The 25,763-nt window shown below is 43.7% G+C and overlaps 1 protein-coding gene across 4 annotated transcripts in view; it reads left to right on the plus strand.

Moving 5' to 3' along the window:
• The window catches only part of LOC118399872 (cadherin EGF LAG seven-pass G-type receptor 2-like), a 93,508-nt gene that overhangs the window by 24,023 nt on the left and 43,722 nt on the right, over window positions 1-25,763 (plus strand). For 3 of the 4 annotated variants that reach the window (XM_052473494.1, XM_052473495.1, XM_052473496.1), the window contains exons 2-3: window positions 11,709-12,416; window positions 23,597-23,819. In XM_052473494.1, coding sequence (XP_052329454.1) covers window positions 11,709-12,416; window positions 23,597-23,819 — 931 coding nt within the window. The remainder of the gene's footprint in view (window positions 1-11,708; window positions 12,417-23,596; window positions 23,820-25,763) is intronic. The other variant, XM_052473497.1, reaches the window with a different exon arrangement.

The following is a 25,763-nucleotide window of genomic DNA, read 5'->3' on the forward strand; positions in this document are numbered from 1 at the left end:
ATATGGTGCCCCCCTTTTTCAAATTGTACAGAAACGTTTCATCAGTGAATTTGAGTGCCGCCTCGATAGTGACAAGCAGCCGTAACGGAAGTTGAACAACTTGCCGATTGCGATTTTTCTTTGTTGTTGGGGGGTGCGAATACCTGTAGCCTTTTTTCTCTCCGAGCAGATCTTTAATTTATGACCATTTAGGAACTTGGGAGTGGGACCGTGGCTTTGATGTAGTCAGTCAGTGGAGCGCATGCTGGTGGTTTTAAAATAACCATGATGTCAGGGTGTGGCTCTGCTCAACCTCATTACCCACTTACCCCAAGGTACCCTCTGCTCTGCCATGGCAGACTTCACAACTGGAACACACACGTCAGCAGCTTGGCACCACCTCACTCTGTCCTAGATCAGCACATGTAAGGGCGGCGGCGCACCAATGGCGTTTGCTGGCTGAGAGTCCTTGCACCTCAGAACGTAATTTGCGAACTGAGTGCGTGACAATTTTACATGTAGAATTGCATGAAATATGTCAGCAGTCATCTACAGCGGGTGGTCCCTTAAACACAGCACGCTGAACGATCGGCAGACGGACGCTAGATCCACATTTAGTTTGATGTGTGCGAGCCTTAATGTCATGCCTTCCTGGCTCACGCTCTCATTCCTACTGTATGTAATGACAGCAGTGTGATGTATGGCTGCTTTGAAACCAGGTTGAAAGGAGCTATTGATGATGATTAATGGTACTGCTGTGGTAGTGTGTCTTTAATGCTAAGTGTTTGACCTCTACAGTAGCTGGAGGCTGAGAGCTGTGTCTCATCCTCACCTAAGGACTGTAAAATGTAGACATTTAACCCTATCAGGGGATTGGGAAATAAACAACTGTCTTACATATTTTGAGGAAGGGCTGGGGAAGGTCCCAGCTGCTTAGGAGAGTCATTTCCTGTAGGCGGATAGGGGCAGAGGTGTAAAGGGACAGTGGTCCTAACTTGTGCTATATGGGATGTCTCTTTCCTCAGTGTTTTTTGTGACTGCCCACATGATCCTCATCTGCTGTGACTCGGTTGGCATTTGTTGGGCATCTGGGACAAGGGGCTCTAAGCCGGTTGCAGTCCTTTAAGGGCTTCCGTGTGGTCTCTCCCTGTTCTCTCTTTCTCACCTATTCTCTCACCCTCACTCGTCTTCTCTCTTCACTTCTCTCTGGTATTTATCTCAAGTGCTCTCTGTCTCGCGCTCTCGCTCTGCTACTTCCCCTTACCTGCATTTCACCAAGGAAACTTAAACTGTCAACATTTGTAGCTAGGCGGGGCGTAATGTCTTACACTTCGAAACGCAACATGTTAAGTGTTGGTCCCATGATTCATGATCTGAAATAAAAGATCCCGTAAATGTTCCTTACCACAAAAACCTTATTTCGCTCAAATTTTGTAAACACATTTGTTTACATCCCTGTTAATGAGCATTTCTCCTTGTGTGTGGCAAATCAAAATGCTGATTAAACGGCATGATCATTACACAGGTGCACCTTGTGCTGGGGACAATGAAAAGGCCACTCTAAAATGTGCAGTTTTGTAACACAACACAATGCCACAGATGTCTCACGTTTTGAGGGAGCGTGCAATAGGAAAGCTGGCTGCAGGAATGTCCACCAGAGCTGTTACCAGAGAATTGAAAGTTAATTTCTCTACCATAAGCAGTTTTAGAGAATTTGGCAGTACATCCAACCGGCCTCAGAACCGCAGACCACGTATGGCGTTGTGTTGGCGAGCAGTTTACTGATGACAACGTTGTGAATAGAGTGCCCCATGGTGGGGTTATGGTATGGGCAGGCATAAGCTATGGACAACAAACACTATTTGATTTTATCAATGACAATTTAAAATCACAAAAATACCGTGATGAGATCCTGAGGGCCATTTTTCTTTACGGTATTTGTGACCAACAGATGCATATCTGTACTTCCAGTCATGTGAAATCCATAGATTTATTTCAATTGACTGATTTCCTCATATGAACTGTAACTCAGTTGTTGCATGTTGCGTTTATATTTTTGTTCATTATAGGTATGAGTGTGTTAACATCACATGAAGTCATGTTGTGTATACATTACAGGGGTTATTGTCACTATTGGAAAAGGACTTAATTATTTGACAACATCACATGATAGGTAGGCCTAGTTAGATAGGTTAAATCAGTTTTATTTTAAACACAAAATCATAGGGGCTAGCTTTCCAGAAACACTATCAGGTAACTCGACCCCTGAGGAGTTAACATACTGTACACTCACTTAAATCTTTTGAGAGTCTGGTGGGCTGTGTTACTGAAGATGCTTTGTCTTAACCCTGACGGAAACACACACTGTGGTGCCCTGGCGCTCATACAGGCTCAGTGTGTGTTTAATCTCTTCCTGGCTTCACTTCTCTGCTGAGAGCATTCCTGGCACCCATAGGCCATGGGTGTCACACTCCAGAGCTGGCACCTTGCCCCCACCCCCCCCTCCTTTCCCAACAACAACCCCCACCCCTTTGAAGGACGGTCTAGTTTAGTTTAAAGAGCAGATTCTCCTCGCATACTGTTTCCAAGTCTCTTTGTCTGTCATAGACCTCTGCCCAAGCCTCGATCCAAGAATTCCACTTGGCAGAGAACATAATTAAGGGAATGTCTGCTCTACTGATACGTAGCATAACCTTCTCTCATGGGATCTGTTTTTCAATTTTTCTGTCTCTTTCGCCATTTTGAAAATCAGTGGCTACATGACTGCCTGTGATGATGGCCGAATTAAGTCCTAAAATGCATGGCTTGTTATTCGAGTTCACATCTTGCTTTATATTATCATAGCGAATTCTAAATTAATATAGGCAACTAGAATACAGGCTGAGTTAGGCTAATTATATCACGTAACCAAAATGTTAAGTTCTCCTTTTCCAATTATGTAACTCATCAAAGCTGCAGAAGATCTTCTAACTGACGTAACATATGGTTCAGGATGTAAATGTCAAGATTTGACTTGCCACTTGTGAGGATGAGTTGGATGAATTACTTTGATCTCTCTGGCATTTGCTCAGTGCTGTCATGGTAAAGATGGCACTATTTGACTTGAAGGAAAGGATGTGGTATAAGCTTGCTCAGTTGAACTCTTGGACAGTTTAACTGCAGTTACCATTTCAAGATTGATACAAGGTGTACCAATGTACACATCTAGGCTTGTGTGGAAGAGGCACCAAGGCACCCCTTTCATCTCCCCAGAGGAATCTGGGATTAAATGTTCAATTGAACCTCCTTGGCACAGCTTTGCCCGTCTTTTCCAAAGCATCTGACTGTTCTCCATTTTTAATGTCCCTCTGACACATTCTACTCACCAATTTGTTTCTTTGAGTTCCTTTCTGTGTGCACAGACCACACCGACGTGTCTGAGAGAGGTGTCCCTTCTTCCCAGTCCTCCCTCCAGCTCCTGTTCTCTCTGCCCCTGTTCCCTCTGTTCCCTCCAGCTCCTGTTCTCTCTGCTCCTGTTCCCTCTGCCCCTGTTCCCTCTGCTCCCTCCAGCTCCTGTTCCCTCTGCTCCCTCCAGCTCCTGTTCCCTCTGCTCCCTCCAGGTCCTGTTCCCTCTGCTCCCTCCAGCTCCTGTTCCCTCTGCTCCCTCCAGCTCCTGTTCCCTCTGCTCCCTCCAGCTCCTGTTCCCTCTGCTCCCTCCAGCTCCTGTTCCCTCTGCTCCCTCCAGCTCCTGTTCCCCCGGCTCCCTCCAGCTCCTGTTCCCTCTGCTCCCTCCAGCTCCTGTTCCCTCTGCTCCCTCTAGCTCCTGTTCTCTCTGCTCCTGTTCCCTCTGCTCCCTCCAGCTCCTGTTCCCTCCAGCTCCTGTTCCCTCTGCTCCCTCCAGCTCCTGTTCCCTCCAGCTCCTGTTCCCTCTGCTCCCTCCAGCTCCTGTGTCCTCCAGCTCCTGTTCCCTCTGCTCCCTCCAGCTCCTGTTCCCTCTGCTCCCTCCAGCTCCTGTTCCCTCTGCTCCCTCCAGCTCCTGTGTCCTCCAGCTCCTGTTCCCTCTGCTCCCTCCAGCTCCTGTTCCCTCTGCTCCCTCCAGCTCCTGTTCCCTATGCTCCCTCCAGCTCCTGTTCCCTCTGCTCCCTCCAGCTCCTGTTCCCTCTGCTCCCTCCAGCTCCTGTTCCCTCTGCTCCCTCCAGCTCCTGTTCCCTCTGCTCCCTCCAGCTCCTGTGCCCTCCAGCTCCTGTTCCCTCTGCTCCCTCCAGCTCCTGTGCCCTCCAGCTCCTGTTCCCTCTGCTCCCTCCAGCTCCTGTTCCCTCTGTTCCCTCCAGCTCCTGTTCCCTCTGCTCCCTCCAGCTCCTGTTCCCTCTGCTCCCTCCAGCTCCTGTTCCCTCTGCTCCCTCCAGCTCCTGTTCCCTCTGCTCTGGGCCTGTAGGGTTCCAGTGCTGCAGTGGCTTGGCTGGGAGCAGAACGATTTAAGCCCTGTCAAACATGCTGCTCAGGTTTCCTTGCTTTCTGCTCCTCACTTCTCTACTGCTCTCTCTCTCTCTTGCCACTCGCTGTCATTGTGGCGCCGGGTGTTTAAACATGCCTTGTGCCAGCCTGGGATCTGGTAGCTTCCACAGTGCTGCTGGCTGTTTGTTTGTCTGTGTGGTTGGTTGGTTGAGTTTCCTCCTCCACCAGAGCTAAGCTGAGAGGTTCTGTTCCCTGGCCCATATCCAGAGCCCCCAGACAAAGAGACTATTGATTACTATCAAGGGGGAAGAGACTGGGACTTGTTTTCATGACAGGTTTGATTTGATTAGGTATGTGTTGTGCCTGCAAGCCAGAGATGAGACGACGTGCTACAAATAGAACCTCTGGTGACCTTAAACACACTGCTGCATTCTAGAATGTAGAACTGAGGAAGGAATAGGATTGATTTGTTCTTTTCTTTGACAACTTTATTGATTGATTTTCACAAACCAAACATGGTAGTAATAAACTGTAAAGAGATCCAGACAGATGGAAACAGGATTCCCCTGTAAAAGAGAACATCATTAACACCACTAATACTTTGTTTTAATTTATTGTCTACTAACAGATCCTTACAAATGTCTGGTTGGATGATATCGGAGAGGGCCTGATTGTCTGTCTAACTTCTGATTCCTGAACTCATGTTGTCAGGGAGATCTGAACAACAGGAAACATTACAGTGCCTTCAGAAACTATTCGCACCCCTTGACATTTTCCACATTTTGTTGTTACCGCCTGAATTTAAAATGGATTACATTTCATTTTTTTTGTCACTGACCCCATTACCCCATAATGTCAAAGTGGAATTATGTTTTTTGAAATGTTTACATGTTTACATAAAAAGCTGAAATGTCTTAAGTCTAGTTATTCAACCCCTTTGTTATGGTAAGCCTAAATAAGTTCAGGAGTAAAGGTTTGCTTAACAAGTAACATAAGTTGCGTGGACTCACTCTGTGTGCAATAATGGTGTTTTACATGATTGTTGATTGACTACCTCATCTCTGTACCCCACACATACAATTATCTGTAAGGTCCCTCAGTCGAGCAATAGATTTCAAACACAGATTCAACAGCAATGCCCAGGGAGGTTTTCCAATGCATCGCAAAGAATGGCACCTTTTGGTAGATGGGTAAAAATACAAAAAGTAGACCTTTAATGAAACGTCGGATGGTGTATCAACTCACCCAGTCACTACAAACATACAACCAGCCTTCTAAACTCCGTTGCCGGGGAGGAAGGAAACTGCTTAGTGATTTCACCATGAGGCCATTGGTGACTTTAAGGGGCGGTTTCACGTACAGAGTTTTAATTAAAATCAGGACTAGGCTAATTCTAATGAAATGAATCCTAATTGTTTTTAAATGGCTATTTAAGACGTTGCTTAACTTCAGATTAATTAGTTCTAGACTAAGGAGTCCTAGACTAAGGTAAGGACTAACCAGTTAATCTTTGTGAAGTCTGATTAGATGAACAATGTGCACTTAGTGCTGAACTAAGGATGCTTCAACAACCAGGGGTTTTAATACACAAGCATTGTGTGGAATTGGAGAAAGTCACCTAAACCAAGCAAAGGGGCGAAGATAGAATCATTTCAGTGACATTGAAAAAAAACTCTTGAAGCGAATTGTGTCAAATCATCCAATTATGAAGAACAGAGCATGATTCATCAACAGAAAAGAAGAAAAAGAATGCCTGGACTACCATTTGTAATGAATTCAACTCAAATGAAAAGTAAACCAAAGGAATCTACAACAACTTCTGGTAAGATACTGTATTGGTTGGCACACTTTTTCAAATCAGTCACTTTGAAATGTTATTTTCCTTGAGTAACACAACACAGTGGAGCCTAAATGTATTTGTTTCACATAAATGTTACACAAATAACATCATAAATAATAACTAATATAATTTATATTTTGTCTTGTCTTTCTAAGGTCCTGTGGAAAAACCTGCAAGTCAATTTAGACATATGATGTTGCTCGTAGGGAGCGTTTTAAGACTGGTAAGACCTTAGACAGATGAGCTGGGGGACTTGTTGACCTGGATCATTGACAGCCAGCAACCCCTGGAAGGGGTGACATATTGGACACTTCAGGTGGGGACCGTTCCAAGCCTCATTTGGTTGGATTCACTCAGGATGTGCCATCCCCGTAATGCAGGGAATATGTCATGTCAGTCAACTCTTGCACTCCCATAAAAAAATGTAATGAAGTCAACTCTTGAAGAAATCATGTTATTTAATGCAGCAATATACTCATTTTCTATAGGCAGATGATCACTTTGGAGGGGACCACTGCTGCAGCCAGGAGGAAAGATTGTCTTTGTCCTCCTGCCGGGTTAGTGACTGAGGCTGAGCATGCATGAGAACCTGGCCATGGAATTTCATGGGTGCAAATGAATGTATTTAAAAGAAGAGCATGATCTGCTGATGGACATCCTTGATGTTGAGTCGTCTTTGAAGGAGGAGAGAAACATGAAGCAACACCAATGTTATTCTCCAACCAGCACCACTTCGGGGTCCCGATTTATTTACATTTATGAATTAAAAGCCATGGCTATTGGTTGCTTCAATCTCTTGAGCTATCTTTGTTGTGAGAAGGGCTGCATAGTAAAATAATCTCTGCAGGCTTGTCCACTTCTGTTACTGTCTGCTTCAACCTTGGGAACATCTGGCTCATCCTCATGTTTCAATGTGAGGATCTGGGCAGCTATGCTGTTTGAGGTAATTGTGAATCACTGCTGTTGCTATTTTATAACAATGCAGCATCTTCCTGGTTGAAAGCGCAGTGTGTTTCTGAGACATTGGAAACAACTCTTCCAAACATGTGCTCCACCTCTGGTGCGGAGCTTGGTTGTACTGTTGTTGCTCAGGTCCTATTGCATGAAGATAAGGGGTGAACAAGAAGTTGGTCTGTGCATACCAACACTAACCAAGTATGATTCCACTATGCTGTCCTCCTTCAAGCTGAACATACAAAGAGGAGTTTTTGACAATCCTTGAGTCATGAGTTGCACCTTTCCAACGTGCAACAACATTGGAGAACTGCACATTGGGAGTGCGCACACTTTGTACATTTATTGAGAACCAGTTTTTAAGATTCCTGTTCTCCTCAGCATCTGCTGTCGAGTAACAGTTGATGGGAATATGACATCCATCTATACAGCCAATGACTCCAGGGAAGTTCCAATATTCATTGAACTCTACCTTGTAGTTGGCTCGGGCAGCAGCACCAGGGAACTTGATGTCATTGTCTTTCAGTTCACCTATAGCATTGCAGACTTTGTGGATAAGGAAGGTTCCAGATGACAAATTACATCAAGGTGATCCATACTTGAAGGGATGGCCCTTCCCCGAAAAGAGTTGGGTGAAATGATTGGCTCAAGCAAACAAATGTCAGCTGCATTTTCTATTTCCATAGAGAAAATGATTTCATCAGGGGGTTAACCCTGTCTAAGAAGAAACATAAACATACTAAACAAAAAGAGCACTTGTTGTTACAAGAAACTGCTATGTCCTGTTACAGGAAACAGCTACAAAGTCCTCTGCGACCGACGATACATGAGAAGGTTGAAAGTGCTTGTTCAAGATAACGGTAAAGGAGGAAAACAAATCAAAAGCACATTAGTTATCCCTTCGGTCTGGCCTTGGTGCACTTTGATCATCAATGAAATAGTCCAGGTTATCAATTTTCCTCCATTGCCAAGGTCAACCTGGGAGCCAACAGTCATTAATCTGAAGTTAAACCTGCCTCTGGCCAGGTTTTATTCAAACCTTCAATTAGATCTAGATTAAATATAACTGTCCGTCTGAAAATCTGACTTTTAAAATCTAGACTAGGGCAAGTCAAACTATTATTTTAAACAATGTCTGAGAAATGCAATTTGTTAGTCCATTTTAAAAGTGCAATTTAGTCTAGGATCAGGTTTAATCTTTTTCAATATAGTCTAGGATCAGGTGTCCATAAAACCGCCCTTGTAACAGTTGGAGTTTAATGGCTGTGATAGGAGAAGACTGAGGATGGATCAACATTGTAGTTACTCCACAATACTAACATTGAGAGAGTGAAAAGAAGGAAGCCTGTACAGAATAAAAATATTCCAAAACATGTATCCTGTTTGCAACAAGGCACTAAAGTAATATTGCAAAAAATGTGACAAAGCAATTAGCCGTTGTCCTGAATACAAAGTGTTACGCTTGGGTCAATTACAACACATTACTGAGTACCACTCCATATTTTCAAGCATAGTGGTGGCTGCATCATGTTATATGCTTGTAATCATTAAAGACGGGAGTATTTTAGGATAAAAAAATAAACGGAACGGAGCTAGGCAAAATCAGGCAAAACGTTAGAGGAAAACCTGGTCTGCTTTGCAACAAACACTGGGAGATGCATTCACCTTTCAGCAGGACAATAACCTAAAATACAAGGCCAAATCTACACTGGAGTTGCTTACCAAGAAAACTGTGAATGTTCCTGAGTGGCCGAGTTATAGTTTTTGCTCAAAAATAATTTAAAATCTATGGCAAGACCTGAAAATGGTTGTCTAGTAATGATCAAAATCCAATTTGACAGAGCTTGACGAATTTTGAAAAGAATAATGGGCAAATGTTGTAAAATCCAGGTGTGGACAGAGCTTAGAGATTCTTCCAGAAAGACTCACAGCTGTAATCTCTGCCAACGCTACTTCTATAAGGTATTGACTTGGGAGTGAATACTTATGTAAATTAGATTTCTGTATTTAATTTTCAATATATTTCATGTTTTCACTTTATCATTATGGGTTTTGTGTGTAGCTGGGTGAGAAATAAATCTATTTAAACCATTTTGAGTTCCGGCTGTGACGAAACAAAAAGTGGAACAAGTCAAGGGGTATGAATAGTTTCTGAAGGCACTGTATGTCGTTCTGCTCTTTGAATATATTTGCAGACTGAAGCCATCTATTTTTAATGGATATCGAGGTTATGGCTAACTGGGATATGGTTCAGGTTCAGCCCATGTCTGTTTTCAAAGCTGTTACTCCACTTTTCCGTTTCTTGTTATTTCTGATGAGTCTGTATGGGTTCTTTCCATTATAATTTCACTCTTCGCTGGGCAGTCATTTGAGTGTCCCAGCCAGAACTTCTCAAGCTGTTTGCTGATGACCACTTTTCCCCTGTGTTGCCAGTGTGGTTTTCAGTAAGAGGAATGAGTTTTGCAAATCAGCTTACTAAAAGAATCACTCAATGTGGTTTGAAGTATGTAAGGTAATGAATGCATGGCCATGGGAAGAATTGATCGTGGATTTCCATCTGGGGGAGGGGGGGGTGATGTTTTAAACAACAGTAGTAAAGTCTAGAGTAGGATGAGCTGTCCTTGTATGTGAAGGGAAAATTACATTTCAGATGTGTATAGCTCATTATGCAGACAACTGAATAGCCTCGTCTTCTTAGTAACCCTTTGGATACAGGGAGATGGATGTCTGCATTGTGAATACATGTATAAAGGGTAGCTACTAGAGAATGGTGATTAGTCAAGGAGAATTCTAGGCACTATGTTATTGTGAAACGTTGTCTTTCATTGCGGGGTTATGAGTAGACATATAGTGCCTTCAGAAAGTATTCATAGTGCCTTCAGAGAGTATTCATAGTGCCTTCAGAGAGTATTCATAGTGCCTTCAGAAAGTATTCATAGTGCCTTCAGAAAGTATTCATAGTGCCTTCAGAAAGTATTCATAGTGCCTTCAGAGAGTATTCATAGTGCCTTCAGAGAGTATTCATAGTGCCTTCAGAAAGTATTCATAGTGCCTTCAGAAAGTATTCATAGTGCCTTCAGAAAGTATTCATAGTGCCTTCAGAGAGTATTCATAGTGCCTTCAGAAAGTATTCATAGTGCCTTCAGAGAGTTTTCATAGTGCCTTCAGAAAGTATTCATAGTGCCTTCAGAGAGTATTCATAGTGCCTTCAGAGAGTATTCATAGTGCCTTCAGAAAGTATTCATAGTGCCTTCAGAGAGTATTCATAGTGCCTTCAGAGAGTATTCATAGTGCCTTCAGAGAGTATTCATAGTGCCTTCAGAGAGTATTCATAGTGCCTTCAGAGAGTATTCATAGTGCCTTCAGAGAGTATTCATACCCATTGATTTATTCCACATGTTGTTGTTTCAGCCTGAATTCAAAATTGATTAAAAAAAGAATAACACCCATTTACACACATTACCCCATAATAACAGTGAAAACATGTTTGCAAATGTATTGAAAATGAAATACAGAAATATCTCACACCCCTGAGTCAATACTTTGTAGAAGCACCTTTGGCAGCGATTACAGCTGTGAGTCTTTCTGGCGAAGTCTCTAAGAGTTTTCCACACCTGGATTGTGCAACATTTGCCCATTTTTATTATTTTCATAATTCTTCAGGTTCTGTCATTGATTGCTGATCACCATTTTCTGGTCTTGCCATAGATTTTCAAGTAGATTTAAGTCAACTGTATCTCGGCCACTTGGGGAACATTCGGTTTATATTTGACCTTGTGTGTTTTAGATTATTGTCCTGCTGAAAGATATGTTTATCTCCCAGTGTCTGGTGGAAAGCAGACTGAACCAGGTTTTCCTCTAGGACTTTTCCTGTGCTTAGCTCCATTCCATTTATTACAAGCATAACCATACCCATTATTACAAGCATACCCATAACATGATGCAACTTGAAAATATGGAGAGCGGTCCTCAGTAGTGTGTTGTATTGGATTTGCACCAAACATAACATGTTGTATTCAGGACAAAATGTTAATTGCTTTGTCATGTTTTTTTGCAGTATTACTTTTGTGCCTTGTTGCAAACAGGATGCATGTTCTGGAATATTTGCATTCTGTACAGTCTTGCTTCGTTTAACTCTGTGGTGGCTGCATCACTTATTGCACACAGTGAGTCCATGCAACTTATGTGACTTATTAAGCTTATTTAGACAACTTATTTAGGCTTGCCATACCAAAGGGGTTGAATACTTATTGACTCAAGACGTTTCAGCTTTTCATTCTTTAAATTAATTTGTAAAAATGTTGAAATACATAATTCCACTTTGACGTGTGTGTGTGTGTGGTGTGACAAAAAAAATCTCAATTTAATCCATTTTAAATTAAAAAAATGTTAAGGGTTGTGAGAACTTTCTGAAGGCACTGTAAGTAATGTTTGATGTAAATCCAGATATTGAAGCATTAATACTGTGTCCCCTGCATCTCTCCTCTTCCTCTCCTGTCAGATGGGATCCACTCCGTGTCGGCCCAGTGTCTGCTCCAGGTCACCATCATCACAGACGAAATGCTCTCCAACAGCATCACGCTGCGATTGGCCAACACCTCCCAGGAGCACTTCCTGTCCCTGCTATTGACCCAGTTCTTGGAGGGCGTGGCCTGCGTGCTGTCAGCAGACCGCGAGGACGTCGTAGTGTTCAACATCCAGGATGACACAGACGTCAGCGCCCGGATCCTCAACGTCAGCCTGTCTGTGGCCGTGCCTAGGGAGGGCCCGCGTGGGGGGGGAGAGGGGTCCCGGGGGGACGGAAGAGTGGACAGAGGGACAGCAGGGACCAATGGAGCGGCAGAGTACTTTGGTTCTGAGGAGTTACAGGAGAGGTTGTACCTGAACCGAAGTCTGCTGGCCCACATCTCCTCCCAGCAGGTGCTGCCCTTCGATGACAACATCTGCCTGAGAGAGCCCTGTGAGAACTACATGAAGTGTGTGTCCGTGCTGAAGTTTGACAGCCTGGCGCCATTCGTGGCGTCCGACACCATCCTTTTCCGACCCATCCACCCCATCGCCGGGCTGCGCTGCCGCTGCCCCACGGGCTTCACAGGAGACTACTGCGAGACAGAGATCGACCTGTGCTACTCCAAACCCTGCGGAACCCACGGCCTGTGTCGCAGCAGAGAGGGAGGCTACACCTGCGAGTGCCTCGATGACTATACAGGTAAATTACCTCTCTCTCTTGATTTGATGTTGAATTATAAATTAAGATATTTCACTTCGTAACTGACGTAAGTGTCACAAAAAGCAAACCATTATAAAAACCCAAAAGATGATTTGGATGTGTTTGCAGCATGTCCTGTATTTATAGTGAAAGGCCTCATAACTGTCAGACACAACGGCAAGAATAATGTTGTTTCATATTCTCACTAAGTGGCCATAAAGTACATTTTAATGTCTAATGTCCCATTGGAAATTCTATGTATGTAATCAATCTTGTTAATGAATGATTGAATCCATTCATTCCGTCCTACTCTCCGGTCTACAGCCTGACTAAGGGCCTATACAGTGATGACACCCGTTCAGCTGGACAAATGCAGCGCGGTGACTTATTGATTTGAATCATCCCTGGACCAATGATGCGGAACTACATTAAACATGAGCCAGCCTGTTAACTGTTCACGCTTCCTACCCTTCCCCATTGTCTGTCTGAGAGAATGAAAAGGGCAGTCTGTGTGTGAGTTGACAAGTTTTAAAAAACAACAACATACATCTCAATCCAGCAGGGATCAATGAGAGATGATGAACTTCCATAAAGGAGGTGTGTGTGGGAGGAAGTCTGCATCACCATCACATTCTGTCTTGGTTGAGCTATCAGGGTCTTACAGTGTGAGTGCTATGAAGAATAGCCAGGTCCATGGTGCACCAGAGTGTGGTATTGCCTTCCTGGGGTCCATCTTATAGCATTACAGTGATGAGTGTCTCTGAATGGGGAAAACAATAGCAATTTGGCCAGTCAGCAGCAGAGTAGCTCTGAGAGGAATAATGGAAGGAGGTGCTGAATTATGGATGACTACAGATTGAAAGAGGGAGAGCGTCTCCTGCCTGTAACAATTCCCCCTGGTAAAACATAGCCGGGATGGATCAAATGTAACTAAACATACTGTGTAAAGGCGGTGGGCTCTGAGGAATGGTGGAAAGGAAGAACTTTTAAAAGCTTCCGTCTTTGAAGATGGCAGTACTCTGTTATTCATTACTATCTCAGTCCCCATCTCAAATGGGTTCACTTTTAAAGTCTTTTTTTACACTTAAAGCACATTTTAGGGAGGAAAGATTATGCATACACTGTGCTAAATATTGTCATATCCTGAAAATATCAGAGGATCTGCTTTCTCTCTGCTTAAGGTGAGAGTTGTAGAATGAGAGGGAAGGGAATGAACATATGCTAATATGAGCAAATACCAGTCTTTGCCCTCTTTTATCAAAGGGTTGTGGGGTTGAATGAGAGTTAATTTAATTTCACCCGAGCCCTGCTCTCTCCCTATGCTACATACAGTATGTTCTTTGAAGTTAACTGCTGCTCTAGTTAGATAAAAGCATGAAATGTGGTTGGATTCTCGCTCCTTTCTATAAAGATGGATTAATCTTTTCTGGTATCCTTTTTAATATTTAATTTAATTTATTTCACCTTTATTTAACCAGGTAGGCCAGTTGAGAACAAGTTCTCATTTACAACTGCGACCTGGTCAAGATGAAGCAAAGCAGTGCAACAGAAAACAACAACACAGAGTTACACATGGAATTAACAAAACTACAGTCAATAACACAATAGAAAAATCTATATACAGTGTGTGCAAATGGCATAAATAGACCATAGTAGCGAAGTAATTACAGTTTAGCAAATTAACACTGGAGTGATAGATGTGCAGATGAAGTGCAAGTAGAAATACTGGTGTGCAAAAAAAAAGTAAAGTAAATAAAAACAATATGGGGATGAGGTTGGTAGTTGGATGGGCTATTTACAGATGGGCTGTGTACAGCTGCAGCGATCGGTGAGCTGCTCAGATAGCTGATGCTTAAAGTTAGTGAGGGAAATATAAGTCTCCAACTTCAGCCATTTTTTTGCAATTCGTTCCAGTCATTGGCAGCAAAGAGTGTGGGTGACCATAATATGTTGTGCTAGTGAGTGCTAGTGAGTGATTGATTGTGTAGGCTTAGTCACTGAGGTTCAAGTTGAGCACCATTCTTTCTCATGTACCGCTGTGGATGTGTGAAAACTGAACTGTGGAGGACGATGGTTCGTGGTGTGTGTCTTGTGAGTCGGGTGTAGGAGGAGCAGAGGGATCCTCATCAATTGCACTTAGATCAGGACTGTACGGCCTGTACGGCCCAGCTCAGTTCAACTCAATCTACTGGGCCTGCCTGCCGGATAATATGACTATTAATATGATCCAGACATACAGTACACTTGTGTTAGCTGATGAATTATGATGTATGTATCACGCTTTCAGGCTTGCTCTAATATTTGCTGAAACAAGGCTGAGAGAGCAATCAACCTGTCTCCTCTCAAATACAGGGCTGGGTTGATGGGTTTGTCCTGGATGGAATCCACAGCTCCTGCTGTTCAACATGACTGACAGTTGGATTTGACACTGTCCCACTGTGCCGAGAGTGTGTGTGGGCTCAATTGGCTGGTGTGCGTGTTTGAGGGTGTTGTGTTCGGGTGTGTGTGTGTGTGTCAGAGGGAGTGTGTGTATGTGTAGATGCTGAATTGCCTGCTCCAAGTGTGTGTGTGTGTGTGTGTGTTGGGTTCCGTGGGCGGGTCCAGATGGCAGTATGATGGAAGCGAGAAAAATAACAGAGCAGAGCAGCCATCCATTTGACTCACATTGTGAAGGGCAGAGCGAATGATTAAGTCTGGCTGACTGTCTGGAAACAGAACAAATGGACAGAAAACACTTGCATTCTAATGATGCGCGGGTTAACTCATAACCCGCAGTCCCCGTAGGTGGGTTTAGGGTCATGAAATATTGTGTGAATGATAGCAGAGTGGGGATCAAGCGGATTAAATAAAGAGAAAATAATACAGAATTAAAACATAAATGTATCATTCTTGTGCAATTCATATCTATAGCCTACATTGAGGTTATTCTTTCATTAGTTGTATCTGTCGTTAGGGAATTAGTTTACTTCCAAAGCAAAGTATAAAACATTGTCTCCTCAACTATAGAAGGTTGTAGCTCAGCCTCTGAATATCAAAAAAGCTAAACAATATTCCCATGTGGATCGGAGTCTTTCCCTGGTATTTTACAGCTTGTTTCTTGCAGAACGCATCGCTGTTATACAAGGCATTCGGAAAGTATTCAGACCCTTTGACTTTTTCCACATTTTGATACTTTATAGCCTTATTCATCAATCTACCCACTACCCCATAATGGCAAAGCGAAAACATGTTTTTAGAAAAAATGTAATATATATACCTTATTTACATTAGTGTTCAGACCCTTTACTATTAGACTCAAAATTGAGCTCAAGTGCATCCTATTTCCATTTATCATCCTTGAGATGTTTCTACAACTTGATTGGAGTCCACATATGATACATTCAATTGATTGGGCATGATTTGGAAAGGCACACACCTCTGTATATAAGGTCCCACAGATGACAGTGCATGTCAGAGCAAAAACCAATCCGCGAGGTAGAAGGAATTGTCCATAGATTTCTGAGACAGGATTGTTTCGAGGCACAGATCTGAGGAAGGGTACAAAAAAATGTCTGCAGTATTGAAAGTCCCCAAGAACACAGTGGCCTCCATCATTCTTAAATAGAATAAGTTTGGAACCACCAAAACTCTTTCTAGAGCTGGCCGGCCGCCCGGCAAAACTGAGCAATCGGGGGAGAAGGGTCTTGGTCAGGGAGGTTGATCAATAACCCAATGGTCACTCTGACAGGGCTCCAGAGTTCCTCTGTAGAGATTGGAGAACTTTCCAGAAGGACAACCATCTCTGCAGCACTCCACCAATCAGGCCTTTATGGTAGAGTGGCCAGACGCAAGCCACTCTTCAGTAAAAGGCACATGACAGCCCGCTTGGTGTGTGCCAAACGGCACCTTAAGGACTCTGACCATGAGAAACAAGATTCTCTGGTCAGATAAAATCAAGATCAAACTCTTTGGCCTGAATTGCAAGTGTCACGTCTGGAGGAAACCAGGCACCACTCATCACCTGGCCTATACCATCTCTACTGTGAAGTATGGTGGTGGCAGAATCATGCTGTGGGGATGTTTTTCAGCAGCAGGGACTGGGAGATTAGTCAGGCTCGAGTGAAAGATGAACAGAGCAAAGTACAGAGATCCTTTATGAAAACCTTCTCCAGAGCGCTCAGGACCTCAGACTGGGGCGAAGGTTCACCTTCCAACAGGACAACGACCCTAAGCACACAGCCAAGACAACGCAGGAGTGGCATCGGGACAAGTCTCTGAATGTCCTTCAGTGGCCCAGCCAGAGCCCGGACTTGAACCCGGTCAAACATCTCTGGAGAAACCTGAAAATAGCTGTGCAGCGACGCTCCCAATCCAACCTGACAGAGCTTGAGAGGATCTGCAGAGAAGAATGGGAGAAACTCTCCAAATACAGGTGTGCCAAGCTTGTAGCATCATAGCCAAGAAAATGCTGTAATCACAGCCAAAGGTGCTTCAACAAAGTACTGAGTATCAAAAACATGTTGGGTCGTTTTAACAGATTTTTTAATTTCCTTATAACCGGTCAAACTGATGTTAATTTTGCTTGGAAAATCTTTCCCATTTTTTGGGCTTATTGCATTTTCTCTGTGGTCCCTAAACATATTTGCTGCTTGAGAGGAACAGAAATGGAAGAGGAAAGGAAAACAAACTTTACTTATGTCAGCTAGATTGAAGGGTTCATACTATCAATTTATGATGTTATTCTGGTGAAAGGGGCAATAAGTAATGACAGAAGAGAAGCTGCATCTTGACTAAGAAATAGCTTACAAAGATGCTGGAAATTATATGCCGAAACAACATATGCCTATCGGGTGCGGGCCTCATAGTCCGGCGGTTACGGATGGGTTATTAGCAATTGTGGTTGGGTGCGGGTTAACAAACAGCTGACCCGTGCATCACTATCGCATACAAACAGGTCGTTATTGTAAAAGAGAATGGGTTCTCAATAACTTACCTGGTTAAATAAAGGTTAAATGTTTGGCAGAGTTACTCCACCTCAAGATTTCAATTTGGTGAAAGGCTTGGCACATGCATACTCAGGCTGACTGGCTCTCATTCAGGCAAATGATAAATAAGTGCACTCAGGCTATCCGGAAGGCCAAAGTTAGTTACTTTAAGAAGCAGTTCTCTCTCTGTGGGTCTAACCCCAAGAGTTCTGGAAAACACTTAAAGAAATGGAGAATAAACCCTACTCCTCACATGTCCCTTAATGTTGATGATGTGGTTGTTACTGACAAGGAGCACATGGCTGAGCTCTTTAATCCCAACTTCATTAAGTCAGGATTCCTATTTGACTCAGCCATGCCTCCTTGCCCGTCCAACATGTCCTCATCTTCCAGCCCTTCTAATGCGACTAGCGATGCTCTTCCCTCTTTTCCCCCTGCCTCGCTACAAAGTTACACTCTGCCGGTGGTCACTGAGTCCGAGGTGCAAAAGGAGCTCCCTAAACTTGACCCCCAAAAAACATCTAGGTCAGATGGTTTAGACCATTTCTTCTTTAAGGTTGTAGCCCGATCATCGCCAAGCCTATCTCTGACCTTTTTAACCTGTCTCTCCTTTCTGGGAAGGTTCCTATTGCTTGGAAGGCAGCCACGGTGCGTCCTTTATTTAAAGGGGGAGATCAAGCTGATCCTAACTGTTATAGGCCAATTTCTATTTTGCCTTGTTTTTCAAAAGTGTCAACTTGTCAATAATCAACTGACTGGCTTTCTTGATGTCAACAGTATTCTCTCTGACATGCAATCTGGTTTCTGCTCAGGTTATGGATGTGTCACTGCAACCTTAAAGGTCCTCAATGATGTCACAATTTCCCTTGATTCTAAGCAATGTTGTGCTGCTATTTTTATTGACTTGGCCAAAGCTTTTGATATGTTAGATCATTCTATTATTGGGCCGGCTCATGAGTATTTGTGTCCCTGAGAAGTCTTTAGCTTGGTTTGCAAACTACCTCAAAGAGTGCAGTGTATAAAGTCTGAACATCTGCTGTCTTAGCCACTGCCTGTCACCAAGGGAGTACCCCAAGGCTTCATCCTAGGCCCCACGCTTCTCAATTTACATAAACAACATAGCTCAGGCAGTGGGAAGCTCTCTCATACATTTTATATGCAGATTATGGTTTTATACTAAACTGGCCCCTCCCCGGATTTTGTGTTAAACGCTCTAGAACAAAGCTTTCTTAGTGTCCAACAAGCTTTCTCTGCCCTTAACCTTGTTCTGGACACCTCCAAAACAAAGGTCATGTGGTTACTACTTCTGAGAGTTTAGAGCTTGAGGTAATCACCTCATACATTGTACTTGGAAGTATGGCTCAACTGTACACTGTCATTCTTTCAGCACATATCAAATATGCAGGCTAAGGTTAAATCTAGATGTGGTTTCCTCTATCGTAATCGCTCCTCTTTCACCCCAGCTGCCAAACTAACAGTGATTCAGATGACCATCTTACCCATGCTAGATTACGGAGATGTAATTTATAGATGGGCAGGTAAGGGTGCTCTCCAGTGGCTAGACGTTCTTTACCATATGCACATCAGATTTACCTCCAATGCTCCTTGTGGGACACATCACTGCACTCTATACTCTGACTCTCTCTGACTGGTCATCCAGTCGCAGGACCCACTGGTTGATGCTTATTTATAAACCCTCTTAGGCCTCACTCCCCCCTATCTGAGATATCTACTGCAGCCCTCATCCTCCACATACAACACCCGTTCTGCCAGTCACATTCTGTTAAAGGTCCCCAAAGCACACACACCTCTGCGTCGCTCCTCTTTTTAGTTCGCTGCAGCTAGCGACCTGAAAGAGCTGCAAGAAACACTCAAACTGGACAGTTTTATCTCCATCTCTTCAACTTCTAGACATTTCCACTTCACAATAACAGCACTTTCAGTTGACCGGGGGAACTCTAGCAGGGTAGAAATTTGACAAACTATCTTTTTGGAAAGGTGGCATCCTATGATGGTGCCACGTTGAAAGTCACAGAGCTCTTCAGTAAGGCCATTCTACTACCAATGTTTGTCTATGTAGTTTGCATGGCCGTGTGCTCGATTTTACACACGTCAGCAACGGGTGTGGCTGAAATAGCTGAATCCACTCATTTGAAGGGGTGTCCACATACTTTTAAATATATAGTGTATTGCTAAACACACTCTGCCCCATATGAAAAGAGGCTCCACAGAACAAGGCTGTTGTGGCATACTGTTTTTCTTTGATCAAGCAATTTTGTATGTTGTGTACTTACTCTGTAGCCAACAGTACAAACATGCTGAGAGCTTTATAATTCCACGTTTGAAGTCGTATTAATCAACTCAAAGATCAAAGCATGTAGGAATGCCTCATGGAAACGTTTCAAAATGACCCCGACGGCTGCTGCAGGCTCTGAATGGACAGCAATTGGATTGTGATCATAGATTGTGTTTTGTGCTTTATTCAATGCATCCCACAGAATGTCTCTGTTTTAGTCCCTCACCTCTGATCCAGGTAGTTGTTAAAATAAGCCCAGTCATTGTTGCCTCATGTTAGCATGTCGTCTGGTCCAGGTGCATCACCTGGGCTATGATCCCACCTGGGTTTGACCAGTGGGATCACAATTATGCCACTCTGTCACTTTCACTACTAGTGAGTGGAATCAGTGGATGAGATATAGAATAGTTTTCTACATGGACCTGATTTATACTGAGTGTACTAAACATTAAGGACACCTGCTCTTTCCATGACAGACTGACCAGGTGAATCCAGGTGAAAGCTGATCCCTTATTGATGTCCCCTTTTTAAATCCAACTCAATATTAGAAAGGTGTCTTTAATGTTCTGTACACTCAGTGTACATGTCAAGTGTATCCTCACAGCAGACTCACAGTATGTTTGCTGTTAAATAAGCCCTGTTGAGTGTGTCGACCCAGTGTTGGGTCTATGCCTTCAGCAGAGGCTGTGCCGATATTCGGACTCTACCATTCTGTTTCGTTTAGGGGAGGAGACCATACGTTTCAGTTACCTGAAGATACAGAAACATCCTATCCAGGTCTGTAGAGGAGTCTCAGCACGGGGAGTTACTTACAGCACGGGGTTTAATCCCCCTGCGCATTCACACACATTTTAAAAGCAGCAGCTTAACAATTACACACATCTTTACGATACTATGAACCAGGCATAGTGATCATAGACTCTGTTGTCACAACATGGCAGCTGAGGGCTGTGAATGGTGTCTGTGTACTATTCTACTGGTGATTCTCATCTCCAGTGATAATTGGCTATTGTTTGATAAGCAGCTCTCTCTCCTCAGTCTGTTAGCGCTGAAGATTAATTATGGAAGAGATGTGTTTTTTGTTCTTTGTTGCATAGAAAATTATGTTTTGGATGTCTGGACAGAACCAATTTAAAAAAAAAAATCTGAATGCCTTGTCAACTCAGTTTTGATATGTGGTGGTTGGAGACGAGGCATCTGGAGACCCATCTGTGTGAGTGTTAAACCTTGCACATGCTTCGGCAAACCGAATGGCATACTCCCTTAAAACAACAACAACAAGCTGCAATAGTACTGTTTGTCTATCTGAGACGCTGTAGCCAGTATACTCTTCCTCTGAAATGAATCTAAGATAACTCAAGAAATGCTTCATTAATTTAAATGTTTTGTCGAAGAGATCTTAGTCCCAGTATTTTACCCCTGACAAAGGTGTCTGGTGCAGTATTTTACCCCTGACAAAGGTGTCTGGTGCAGTATTTTACCCCTGACAAAGGTGTCTGGTGCAGTATTTTACCCCTGACAAAGGTGTCTGGTGCAGTATTTTACCCCTGACAAAGGTGTCTGGTGCAGTATTTTACCCCTGACAAAGGTGTCTGGTGCAGTATTTTACCCCTGACAAAGGTGTCTGGTGCAGTATTTTACTCCTGACAAAGGTGTCTGGTGCAGTATTTTACCCCTGACAAAGGTGTCTGGTGCAGTATTTTTCAAGTGAAAATTCCAACGGTTCAAGGTTGTAGCTCAACAAAATGTGGAAAGAGTCAAGGGGTGTGAATACTTTCTGAAGGCACTATATTTTCTAATAAGTTCAATACATTTATTTGATTTCCTCCTAAGTTCAGTACATTTTTTATGTCGGTATTGTTGAATTTCATTTAATGTCTGGATTCCGTGATTCTGTCTGTGTTCTCCACGTTGCGGAATTTATAGGGCCAACAGTCCACTCATTATGCATCATTGACTTGAATGGGGTCTCGCGTTCTATTCATTATATTTCTATGGCATCACATGCAGTCAGGAGTGGAGGAGAGGAGATGTGTTCGATTTTTCTTGCTATTCAAATGGTTATTATGGAGACTGGTCATTTGGCTGGCAAATTGTGTTTGTGGACTCACAACAGCAGAGCATCTCCTCCTCCCTAAAACCGAGCGGCACCATCTCCAGGATCCCTGCACATTTTGACAGCCTTAATGATTCATGCTGGCAGTAAACAGACAGTTAGAGAGGGAGGGATCTGAAGGTGTGCAACTAGAGCAGGGGAAATGCTGTCTAAATAATTGATTGAGGTGGATTCTCTGAAATAGTGACTCTGGCAAGCTCCTCCCATCGTCACACGGCCCAGTTCACCTAGCAACCCAGAGCTGTTGTTCCAAGACCCTGCACCTGCGGCGGGCGGGTGTCCCAGAGGGATGCTTGACAAAAAAAACACTGGCTCTGTTTATTCTCAGGTTACCATATAGACAACAGAACAAACAACAGAACAGGCTCAGGTGTCTGCAGGACGGAGACTGGATGCTCACTATTGATTCTTACTGGCTTCTATATGTTTTATAGACACCGAGGTGGGATATATCCATTAGAGTAGAATTTTAGCTTTGCTGGTAGGTATTTTGGGGTAAACAGAATACTACAATTTTTCCAGTTTGAGTGTAAGATGATTGCATATAGTTTTCTTAGTAAATTAATCAATAATGCTCTACAAATATTATAAATACTATAAAACATATTATTCTCTTTTGATGCGGCGTGCAATTCTAACTCTGGAGAGAAGAATACAGAACATTAACAGTGAAGCCTCTCAGAGAATGAGGCCACTGTAGTGCCCAAGGTGACCTTAGAAGTACACTGGTATCCCAGCGTGCCACTTTCCTACAATAGCCCAGTGTTGGCTGCAGCAATGTTTTTGACCACATCAAGCCATGACTCAATGTCCCATCTTCCCCTCATTTGTTTAAAGAGACAGAAGTAACGCGTTGCCCGAGGCGAGTTGCTGATTAAATTCCACACGACTCATGCAGCTATAGTTTTTTTCTGTTTCTGGGTGACTAGCAGTAGCCAATTGTTCCCAAGCGCCATCAACAAGAAAACGGCAACACATTGTCATGGTTCACCAGGGCAAAGTGACTGTTCTTCTGCCAGTGTAGCCCACCATGGTGCATTGCTGATTGTACTGTAACAGTACAGTCAGCATAGGATAACATGTTTTAATTCACATCTTGTCAATGTGTAATCCATAATAACCACAACAGCCTTGGAGTTGAATGAGTAAATGCATGAATGAAGGAATGAATGCACCCTACAACAGTAGTGAAACAAAGGGTATCCTTAATTGTCTTAGACTGAGAATCCTGTGATTAGCGAGGATGTACAACGCAAGTCATGTGTCTCTATAGTCTATAGAGATATTGTCTGTGTGGTGTGTACAGGACCGTACAGTAACACGACACACAACGGAAGTGTTCCACACGGCCGAGTGGCTCTGACACAAACTCCAGCTCGTGCAAAGAGGCGTGCAGTCTAGCCATAGCAACTGCAGCCTCTCATCCAGAGACTGGAGACAAATAGAAGTTGTGAGCGCAGGGCTGCACAAAGCATGGAGGCTTAATAACAGTGACAGTTTCCCCCTGCCATAGCACTCTGTGACTCCCTCGCTCTCTCACATTCCCTTCCCCTCTGTCCCTCACGACTCGTGCTAAGTTTTGGAGGCATCTTGCCATGCCCCATACTGAACTGCTGTGGTGGTGTGGAGAGAATTGACACTAGTGAAGTTGAACTGGAAAGGAGGACCAATGGGTTTAACCCACACACATTCCAGGGCTGGCACTGATTTGTCACCTTGATACGGGTTCATTCTGACTCGTCTCACTTTCTCTTCATCTCTCTATTCCTCCCTCCCATCTCTGTCCATCTCTATTTTCCTACAGGCAAGTGGTGTGAGCTGTCGTGCCGCTCCGGGCGTTGTGCCCCAGATGTGTGTAAGAACGGGGGCACCTGTGTGAACCTGCTGGTGGGAGGATTCAAGTGCGAGTGTCCGTCTGGCAGTTATGAAAAGCCCTACTGTGAGATGACCACCAGGAACTTCCCCCTGCAGTCCTTTCTCACCTTCAAGGGCCTCCGCCAGCGCTTCCACTTCACCCTCTCCCTCTCGTAAGTACAACAACCACCCCACCCAGTGGCACATGGCCATCTCAGTCATTCCCTTTCACAATACAAAGTATATCCCTAAATATACTACTGTGATTCACTCCACCTCTGTCTTTCTTTCTCCCACTACTTCTCCCTCTTTCTCTTTTTTATGCCTCCTCTCTTACACTGCATGTACTCTCTCTCTCGCTCTCTTTCTCTCTCACAAGTATCCCACAACTGCCCTTATACTCTCACACTCACACCCCTTATAGCCTGTGATGCATGATGATTCCTCCTCTCCTCTCATTGGCTAAGCATCCTGGTGTTTCACAAGTTATTGAATCATTTAATAGCTGTAGTCTTTTAAAGTCTAATCTCTTCTAGCTGGGATTGGGTTCCCCGAGCATGGTGAGTGAGTGAGTGAGTGAGTGAGTGAGTGAGTGAGTGAGTGAGTGAGTGAGTATGTGTGACAAAATATCTAAAGACACTGAAGCAGCAAACTTTGTGAAAATTAATATTTGTGTCATTCTCAAAACTTTTGGCCACGACTGTACGTACGTACACGTCAGTGTCTTTAGATATTTTTGTCAGATGTTACTATGGAATACTGAAGTATAATTACAAGCATTTCATAAGTCTCAAAGGCTTTTATTGACAATTACATGAAGTTGATGCAAAGAGTCAATATTTGCAGTGTTGACCCTTATTTTTCAAGACCTCTACAATCCGCCCTGGCATGCTGTCAATTAACTTCTGGGCCACATCCTGACTGATGGCAGCCCATTCTTGCACAATCAATGCTTGGTGTTTGTCAGAATTTGTGGGTTTTTGTTTGTCCACCCGCCTCTTGAGGATTGACCACAAGTTCTCAATGAGATTAAGGTCTGGGGAGTTTCCTGGCCATGGACCCAAAATATTGATGTTTTGTTCCCCGAGCCACTTAGTTATCACTTTTGCCTTATGGCAAGGTGCTCCATCATGCTGGAAAAGGCATTGTTCGTCACCAAACTGTTCCTGGATGGTTGGGAGAAGTTGCTCTTGGAGGATGTGTTGGTGCCATTCTTTATTCATGGCTGTGTTCTTAGGCAAAATTGTGAATGAGCCCACTCCCTTGGCTGAGAAGCAAACCCACACATGAATGGTCTCAGGATGGTTTACTGTTGGCATGACACAGGACTGATGGTGCCCCAAACAATCGGAAAGGGGATTCATCAGAGAAAATGACTTAACCTCAGTCCTCAGCAGTCCAATCCCTGTACTTTTTGCAGAATATCAGTCTGTCCCTGATGTTTTACCTGGAGAGAAGTGATTTCTTTGCTGCCCTTCTTGACACCAGGCCGTCCTCCAAAAGTCTTCACCTCACTCTGCGTGCAGATGCACTCACACCTGCCTGCTGCCATTCCTGAGCGAGCTCTGCACTGGCGGTGCCCCCATCCCGCAGCTGAATCAACTTTAGGAGACGGTCCTGGCGCTTGCTGGACTTTCTTGGGTGCCCTGAAGCCTTCTTCACAACAATTGAACCGCTCTCCTTGAAGTTCTTGATGATCCGATAAATGGTTGATTTAGGTGCAATCTTACTGGCAGCAATATCCTTGCCTGTGAAGCCTTTTTTGTGCAAAGCACAACATGTTATTCAAACTCAATCAGCATGACAGAGTGATCTCCAGCCTTGTCCTCGTCAACACTCACACCTGTGTTAACGAGAGAATCACTGACATATCAGCTGGTCCTTTTGTGGCAGGGCTGAAATGCAGTGGAAATGTTTTTTGGGGGGATTCATTTCATTTGCATGGCAAAGAGGGACTTTGCAATTAATTGCCATTCATCTGATCACTCTTCATAACATTCTGGAGTATATGCAAATTTCCATCATACAAACTGAAGCAGCAGACTTTGTGAAAATATATATTTGTGTCATTCTCAACTTTTGGCCACGACTGGATGGATGGATGGAGAGGTTTCTAA

The sequence above is a fragment of the Oncorhynchus keta genome, chromosome 21, assembly GCF_023373465.1.
Source record: "Oncorhynchus keta strain PuntledgeMale-10-30-2019 chromosome 21, Oket_V2, whole genome shotgun sequence".
Classification (NCBI taxonomy): Eukaryota; Metazoa; Chordata; class Actinopteri; order Salmoniformes; family Salmonidae; genus Oncorhynchus; species Oncorhynchus keta.